Genomic DNA, 9,347 nt, shown 5'->3' with positions numbered 1-9,347 from the left:
CATGTTTATTTACTTTAAATAAATATTATTTTTTAATCATTTATAACAACATTGTCGCATGGAGAAGTTTTTATTTATTAGAAAAAGAAAAAAAAAACATTGACACAGTTAGCAAAAAAATATTATCAAAAAAATGATAACAATATTGTCTTTTTAACAATTTAAATTTAAATAAATAAAAAAAAAATCTGTGTTTAACATTATATAAATGATAAATTAGACAAATAAGCTTTCTATTCAAATAAAGGATCGCCATCATGGAAGATAAAGAAGCGAAAACAAAGGTCACATCTAAACACCCCAGATCTCCACATCTGCCATCTTGTAAAAGCTCTTTTTGCAGATGAAAGAAATAAACGAGTAGTCCAATTGTTATCAACGCAGGTTGAACTACCAGCTGTACACCCCAAACATATATACACGTTCGATCCAGATATAATTAAGAACTTATCATATATTCTATCCCTATAAATAGGGGGTTGCCATTCATCCAAAATATCCTCTCAATTAAACTCACCTCTAGCTCTCTCTGTCTTGCACTCTCTCTCTCTCTCACAAAGTCTCAGACACATCTCTTAAAAGCCTCTAAAGAACAACACTGCTCCCCTCTCTCTCTCAGATACATCTCTCGATCTGCCCCCCTTCTCTGCCTCGCATTACTCTCTCTCTCTCGCACCCTTATACATCTCTTTATATAGCCTCCAAAGAACACGTTTGATCTTTGTGTCAAACAATCCCCCTAAAGGACACGTTGTTTCTGTTCTTTCAGATCATCATGGACTTCATAGCTTGCAGCCGTTTTGGCCACTTCTCGGTAATGGTGATAACACTGTTGCTCTTTGTTCCCGTAACTACCATGGCCTCCTCCTCTCCTTTCAATCCCACCCAACCCATTTTCATGTCTGCAGAGATTTTTCCCCAAACGCTAGGGTTTGGATCATATTTTACTCAGATTGAGGTGGGTACCCCTCCGGTCAGCCAGTTTATGGTTATAGACTCGGGGAGTGACGTTACACGGTTTCAGTGTAAACCATGTAATTGTGAGCAAACGCCAGGCCACGGATTTGACACACTCAATTCCACTTCCTTTTCCGTGGTCCCTTGTGACTCCGCCGCCTGCAATCACTTCGGTCAACACGGTTGCAACAACAATAGTCAATGTCCATACAAGGTGGACTCCCTTGACGGCTCCTTCTCGAACGGCTCGCTTATGCTCGAAAGGCTCACGTTTGGAAGCACCGTAGTTCCGAATGTGTATTTTGGGTGTGGGCACACAAACTCTGGCATGGTGGCTGGAACCGACGGCTTGGTGGGCCTTGGAGGTGGGCCATTGTCATTGCCGAATCAGCTTCGGCTCCGAGGATTGGCTGACATCTTCAGTTATTGCTTGCCGAGTTTGTTTGGAGGGTCACCAGGTTGGTTGAATTTCAGCCTTCCAGGTGCAGTGCTACCTGCGGGAACCGCATGGGTCCCCTTGCTCCGCAACCCAAACACGCCCACTTATTACTATGTTGGGTTCTCGGGTCTTGGGATTGGGGGCATTCGACTCCCCATTAGCGAAGAAAGCTTCAAAATCACGAAAGAAGGCTTTGGAGGAGTGATTATTGATTCGGGCACAATATTTACCCGACTACCGAAGCCTGTTTACGAGGTTTTTCGTAACGCTTACGTTGCAAAAACCGTAAACCTTCCTCGGGCCCCCGTGAGCCCCGTGTTTGACACGTGCTACAACCTATCCGGTTTAGACCCGTTTCAGGTTCCAAACGTGTCATTCTTCTTTTCAGCCGGACCAATCTTAACACTGAAAGTAAGGCACATTCTAGCTGAGCATGAAAGTTATATTGGCAAGGAAATTTTCTGTTTAGCGTTTGTCCCAACCAATCATGCTACAACTATTATTGGGAACACTCAGCTACTCGGAATCCAGACTTCCTTTGATGCAGCAGCTGGATATATGGGATTTGGACCGAGCACTTGTAGCCCACCTGAAAGTTCTCCTGATTGTCATGGGCATTGGCCTCCTAGGCAGTGGCCTCCTAGGAGTATAGCCTTGAGGAATTATATTCCTCCATATCCGTTATTACTTAATTGTATGTTTATTTACATGTTTTTTATTTGTTAATAAATACACTTGATTGATCAAACTTGTGATTAAAGAGACTGAGAATTTTTAGCAAACTAATTCCTAATTAAAAAAAGTGCTCTTTAATTTATTTTCTTCCAGAGGGACGCTGAGCACAGCCAATTACTATATATGCATATGATTGTAGCTTGTATGCAGCATTTAACTAATGCTTTTCCCATGCCTTAATTAATAAGACCAATTATAAGGGCTTTTTGACTAATGATTTTCCCGTGCCTTGTCAAATTTGTGACACCCAATGAAATGAAAGAAACTCAATTACACAATAATTGTTGACGATGCGCACCTAACGCATATTTAACTGAAAAATAAACCTAATCAATAAGATAAATTAATTAAATACAAATAAATAAAAGTCTACATATCAACATATAATAACCATAAAAAATAAGATAAATTATTTTACTATATTGATGTGGCAGAGGAGACGTCATATTGACAGTATGAATTTTACAAAGCATAACATTCTTTCTTTGTAAAGCATAACATTTGGATTTTCTTTCTTTACAAAGAAAAGAAATAGTTAATAAAAAAAAAAAAAAAAAAAAGGAATTATTTCATACAAAAGAAACGTCATTAATCACTTTACAATGAGATAATTTTCAAATGGATAGAAACGAAATTCCATTTTGATTTGATAAATTTTTCTTTCTCTGTAAATAATTAATTACTTTACAAAAGAAATTGATTTCCTTTCCTTAAAATAAAATAGGGCGATTCATTGTATTTAATTAGATTATGGTTGTCTTTAGGTTCTAAATTAATTGGACCTTCCATTCTTCATTTTCCCTTCACTTAAAAATTAAAATCTGACACAGTACTATAAAATATATATTGAGTAGGGAGTTGAAATATCATTAGCAAACAAATTAAATTTTCAAGTACTCATCGATCGCAAACTCTCTCCAACATCAATAATAAGAAGACGATGGAGAAGATTTCTTTCAAAATGGCTTTTTTGATCGTCTTATTTAATTTGTTGTAACTTGTGAGTCATTCTCTCTAATAATCCTATCTCCTTCTTTCATTTTCTTTTTATTTATTATTTTATATGAGTTTTTATCTCTCTTAACAAAAGTTTTTTTTTTTTTGAGGGGGGTTGGGGGTTTGTATGATCATATACAATGACTGATGAAATACTAATGACAGGTATGTCATTCTCAATTGGTACCAAGAGCTGAGGCAAATGTAATTCATTGCGGTGAAGATATTACATGTTTTGAGTGTTGGTACAGTTTCCGGTATGGTGTGAATCTGCACGTTCCTTTGATGTTCTTCACGCTTCTCAATAACTCTGCAAAACAACAAAACCTAGGGACCCTTCCGAGGGTCCCGCTCCGATGCCTAAGTTAGCTTCTGTGAGAAAATAATGCTCTATGCATAAAATTGAGTCTTAGTTTATACCTGGGGTATGGGCCTATTTATAGGCAAAGAGGTGGACTCAAAGCTGGATTAGAATTCCTGCTCCTTGTCGATCTAGAACTGCTGTCAGAGTTCTAATCGAGATCTAGAATTGATATTAAAGTTCTAATTGGACTCTAATCCTTTATTAGACTTTTAATCTGATATCTTCTTAAACTTCTGATATGATCATTATTCTTATCTGTTTGAACCTTATTTGACTTTCGAATCTCCTCTTTGGATCGGGTTGAGTGGGATTTATCCCCAACAGTTACCCCCCAATTCCCTTATCCGAAGCTTGCATGAATAATGGGAATTTCATGTCTAAGGAAACCCGAGCTTTATCTCCTTCTGAAAACCTGCTAACTTGCAAAACCTGAGAGTTAAATCTTACCCCCCATTACCTTCTTGTTTTTCCTTAGGGTTTTCTCCATGTCTCATGAAAAACCTGCAAAACCCTAGGGTTAAATCCGACCCCCCTGGCTCTCTTTATTTCTCTCTCTCGGCAATGATTGATCCGAGAATGCTTTCTTGCTGCTCTCGGCAAAGACTGATCCGAGACTCTCGGCTAGGACTGATCCGAGAGTTTTCTTCTTGCTCTCGGCTAGGACTGATCCGAGAGTTTTTCTTCTTGCTCTCGGCTAGGACTGATCCGAGAGGCTCTTTCTCGGCTAGGACTGATCCGAGAAGTTTTTTCTTGCTCTCGGCTCTCGGCTAGGACTGATTCGAGAGGCTCCTTCTCGGTTAGGACTGATCCGAGAAGTTTCTTCTTGCTCTCGGCTAGGACTGATCCGAGAGGCTCCTTCTCGGCTAGGACTGATCCGAGAAGTTTCTTCTTGCTCTCGGCAAGGACTGATCCGAGAGGCTCCTTCTCGGCTAGGACTGATCCGAGAAGTTTCTTCTTGCTCTCGGCAAGGACTGATCCAAGAGGCTCCTTCTCGGCTAGGACTAATCCGAGAAGTTTTTTCTTGCTCTCGGCTAGGACTGATCCGAGAGGCTCCTTCTCGGCTAGGACTGATCCAAGAAGTTTCTTCTTGCTCTCGGCAAGGACTGATCCGAGAGGCTCCTTCTCGGCTAGGACTGATCCTAGAAGTTTTTTCTTGCTCTCGGCTAGGACTGATCCGAGAGGCTCCTTCTCGACTAGGACTGATCCGAGAAGTTTCTTCTTGCTCTCGGCAAGGACTGATCCGAGATTTTCCTTCTCGGCTAGGACTGATTCGAGAGTTTTCTTCTTGTACTCGGCTAGGACTGATCCGAGAGGCTTTACCTACAAAATAAGCGACATCAACGGGTTCCCGGTCCCCAGACCGGGAACACTCTGATGCTTAAGTTAGCTTTATTCATTTATTCTGAAAATACTTATTCCCAAAATCTGGGAAATTTCCTATCTAGTCTGAATTAAAATAAAAGTCTAGTTCTTTGCAAATATAAATGCTAAAAAATAAAAGCAAGCCTGAAATTCCCGAGAGTCCTTTTTATGGGATCACGGACAGATACTACTATTGCCTCAGCTCTCTATGCCTAGGGCTTCTGCTTCCTCGGTTTTCTCTTATTTCTATGTCATCTCGGGGATCATTCTTTTGATGCCTCTCACCTAGTTGAGGATGGTCTCGGGGATAGTAATCCCGTGGCTGCTGATCTCGGGGCTGATAGTCCTGATGATTCCGAGGCCTGTTATTTTCCTGCTGGTTTCGTTTTTCTCCCAAGAACCGAACCAGCTTGCCATTCTTTATGAATTCTTCTATTAACAACCTTAGGGTTACGCACCCCTCGGTGTAATGACCTGCTTGTTTATGAAAATCACAATATTTGCATGCATTCCTGTAAGGAGGATTACCTGGTATCTTTTGTGGTTCCCGGAACGCTGGATCTCTTTTTATCTCCATAAGGACTTCTGATATCTCGGCATTGAGAGGTGTAAAATTGTAATCTTTGAACTTCTTTACCTGCCTCTGCTCTTCCCCATCAGCTTTCCTGAATTCTCTCCTTTTCTTTTCTGGGGCTGTCTTTCGGGGTGGCCTAGAACTGGCCATAGACTTCAGCGTTTCTTCCTGATTGATGAATTCTTCTATCTTATCCATGAGGTCCTGCAAGGTACTCGGTTGCTTCCGGACCAACTTCTTCATCAAAGGCTCCTCGAGTGAAATTCCTTGATAAATGGCAGCAAAGACCATATCCTCGGTTGGATCTTCGACCGTTACCTTCTCTCGGTTAAACCGAGCCATGAACTCCTTAAGACTTTCGTTGCTTTGCTGGTGCAATGATAGCAAATATCCCGAAGGCTTCTTCCTTGTTCGGAAAGCTAGAAATTCGGTTAGGAATATTTTGGACAACTCCTTGAACTGATCAACGGAATTCGGGGGCAGCTTCCTGAACCAGTCCCGGGCATTCCCCGAAAGAGTAAGGGGGAAGGCCCGACACGCTACTTCATCGGGTGTCCCATGAAGGTCTAGATGAGCTCGAAAATTCTCTAGGTGATCTAGAAGATCTCCGTCTCCAGCATAACTTAGAATTTGGGGTACCTTAAACTTCTCGGGTAGCCGATAATCTGCTACTCGTCTAGTGAAGGGTGAGTCTGTACCCCTTAGGAGCTTATCCACAACTACAAATCTGCTTTTGCCATTCCTTTCCATCTCCATGTGTGTGCACCTTCTCTCTAGCTCGGCAATAACTCTGCTCAGATCTCCTAGGTGGTCATCCTCCCTCCGAGGATTAGTGTTGCTGTTGTGATCTTCTTCCTCACGCTCATCCCTGTTCATCTCGGGATTGGGCTGTCTCGGCCTCATGCGTAACAATTCTGCATTTAAGTCTTCAATCTATGCTTCTAACGCTGCTATCCGATCTTGGTTTCCACCGGGCGGTGGAGGCTGTGGATCATTCGGAATAACCAGTTCCTGTGGGGCCACGGGCTATCGATTGGTCTGGCTTCCGGAACGTGTGTTCATCACCATGCTGGATCTTCTTTTTCTTTATGAGGAACGAAAAATCGTTTCCCACCGACGGTGCCAAACTGTTGGTACAGTTTCCGGTATGGTGTGAATTTGCACTTTCCTTTGAAGTTCTTCACGCTTCTCAATAACTCTGCAAAACAACAAAACCTAGGGACCCTTCCGGGGGTCCCGCTCCGATGCCTAAGTTAGCTTCTGTGAGAAAATAATGCTCTATGCATAAAATTGAGTCTTAGTTTATACCTGGGGTATGGGCTTATTTATAGGCAAAGAGGTGGAGTCAAAGCTGGATTAGAATTCCTGCTCCTTGTCGATCTAGAACTGCTGTCAGAGTTCTAATCGAGATTTAGAATTGATATCAAAGTTCTAATTGGACTCTGATCCTTTATTATACTTCTAATCTGATATCTTCTTAGACTTCTGATCTGATATTTTCTTAGACTTCTGATATGATTATTATTCTTATCTGTTTGAACCTTATTTGACTTTCGAATCTCCTATTTGGATCGGGTTGAGTGGGATTTATCCCCAACATTGAGCTTTTGAAAAATTGTCCGTTTTATAGAGTTTGCGGTCCACAAGATATTTGCATCTGCTATAGAAAAGAAGAAGCTACTTCAAAGGTTAATGAAAATACTCCCAAATAAACCTAGGATAGTACTCATAAATAAATAAAACCTAAAAAAATAAGAAAATAATTATATATGAATGTTATGAAAGTGATAGACCACCACCTCTCAACTAGTGATTTTGGAGGAGTTATCTTTGCATCTCCTCCTATCTTCCTAATAAATTAAAAGTGAATGGCTGGTAAGGTAATGGTCATTTACTTGTAGTCTTTCTGCTCTCTAATTAATAAAGAAGTTAACTTCCTTGGATGTATATTATCGTAATTGTGGAATTAACAACGTTCCTTTTCAATTTAGACGATATTTACATGTACATTAATTATCATCGGATTGTAATTTGTGCGCGGGCTTGATCCCAAACAGACTAATCTTTTATATATGCATTGTTATATTCCTGGACAGTGTTTAACTTTGTTTCTAATAGCTTGTACGTGGCCAAAAGAACATCTTAGAACAAAATTTTGGTCGGTAAAGAAACTATTACTCTTCTTTTTTTTGATGAATTAAAACTTTTATAACCCAAACAAAGAGCCAAAAACACTCCAGAAAATCTAGATACAAGTTTCTAGTCAAGGACAAACCCCCCGAAAAGAAAACACCAAACAGAATACAACACAAAACCACAGCAGCAACTTATTGCATACACAAGATACAAACTGAGCTCCCAAAGGGTAGCTCAATCGGCTGGAGACCATGCCTCATGAAACGGAAGTCACTAGTTCGAATCCCTCATCCCTCATCCCCCTCTTGTGTGGACATGTCAAAAAAAAAAAGAAAAAAAAAAAAAGATACAAACTGCACATCCAAAGAAACACAACTAGAAATTCTGCATCAACAGCAGAACCTCACTTGAAAAATTCAAAAAAAAAAAAAAAAAAAAAAAAGAAACTATTACAATTGTGCATCTCTTAACAGATTGGCGATGGGAACAACTGAAATGTTTACAAATTAAAAAATTTAAAAAAAAAAAAAAAAAAAAAAAAAAAAAAAAAAAGAAAAAAAAGTGCAAATTTGGCTATGATATCCCAAGGAATAATTACCCAATAAAAGTATTAATTAAGTAGATTTTCTGTTCCATTATTCGGAATCAGTTTATTAAATATAAGCTAAAATATGAATTTCTAATTTTGATTTTTCCCTCATTAAGTTGTTGGATTTGATATTAGGCTGAGTAGACATAAATTTTGGGAGCTGAATTTAATAAGGCCTTCAATTAATGAATATTAATAAGAATTTTTTTTATAAAAAATATTTTAAGGCTTAGTTATAGTTAATATTCTTTACTTAAGGCACCTAATTATAGTAATAAGTAATTAAAAAGACATTAATATCATTTAATTCTCCAACGTTCAATTCTTGAAATAAGCTAGTCTTATAAAATTGATAGTATTAAATAAAAGAGTGAAATAATATTAAAGACATTCGTAAATAAAACTCATTTTCCAACTTTAAACATTCTATTATTTGAAATAATGGAGATAATGAAAATAAAATAATATCCAATTACGTTGTGGGGACATTTTTTTGGGCCCTGTGATGAGTATTGAACAATCAAAATTCCAATCAGAATTTAAATGGACAACAATAAATTTGATCTCAGGTGCCAATTGGATCATCTGTAATTTTCCATCCCAAAAAGTGAGAAAAATCATTTTTAAATAAAAGTATAATATTAATATTAAAATAAATATTATTTAATTAATATTTAAAAATAAAGAAAATGCCTCACTTTTACTTATTCCCTTAGGTCTTAAAATGTATCGAATCGACCATGGGCCCAACTGGGTGCCGGTGGGCTATGCCCCTCCAACACCCTCCAAAAACAAATAATGTTAAAAACGATTATTTAATTTTGTCTCCTGAAAATATATATATAGTCAATCCTCCTTAAAGTTAAATTCCTAGTTCTCTTTAGCAGCTCTTTCTTGGTCCATTCATTTTTTTATTTAACAAAGACTATGTTTGTTTCGGCGTAAAATATTTTTTTTTTGAAATCATTTTTTACTTAAAATATTTTTTCGGTATTTGGTGCGTACTAAAAATCACAAGTATTTTTAATATTTTCATTCAATCATATTATAAGCCAACAAAAATTAATTTTTATTAACAACATAAAAATATTAATATAAAAAATTAATATTAAGAAATAAGAATTGGACCAGTACTCGTGACTTTTATCAAAGCATGCATATATGCACCCCATGTGTTTGTGTTATCTATACTTTC

General features: G+C 38.2%; 1 protein-coding gene across 1 annotated transcript; it reads left to right on the top strand.

Moving 5' to 3' along the window:
* The first annotated feature begins 518 nt into the window (after positions 1–518).
* LOC133867411 (protein ASPARTIC PROTEASE IN GUARD CELL 2-like) lies at positions 519–2,174 on the top strand. Its single transcript, XM_062304168.1, has one exon. The coding sequence runs from the start codon at positions 776–778 to the stop codon at positions 2,120–2,122; it is 1,347 nt and encodes a 448-aa protein (XP_062160152.1). The 5' UTR covers positions 519–775; the 3' UTR covers positions 2,123–2,174.
* The last annotated feature ends 7,173 nt before the right edge of the window (positions 2,175–9,347 follow it).

Source organism: Alnus glutinosa, chromosome 4 (genome assembly GCF_958979055.1).
Source record: "Alnus glutinosa chromosome 4, dhAlnGlut1.1, whole genome shotgun sequence".
NCBI lineage: Eukaryota > Viridiplantae > Streptophyta > Magnoliopsida > Fagales > Betulaceae > Alnus > Alnus glutinosa.
The sequence above is the reverse complement of the archived record's forward strand: the minus strand, read 5'-3'. Positions and strand labels throughout refer to the sequence as shown.

Bases quoted from the DNA above. Each gene is read 5' to 3' on its own strand.
- LOC133867411 (XM_062304168.1), top strand. From the start codon at position 776: ATGGACTTCATAGCTTGCAGCCGTTTTGGCCACTTCTCGGTAATGGTG.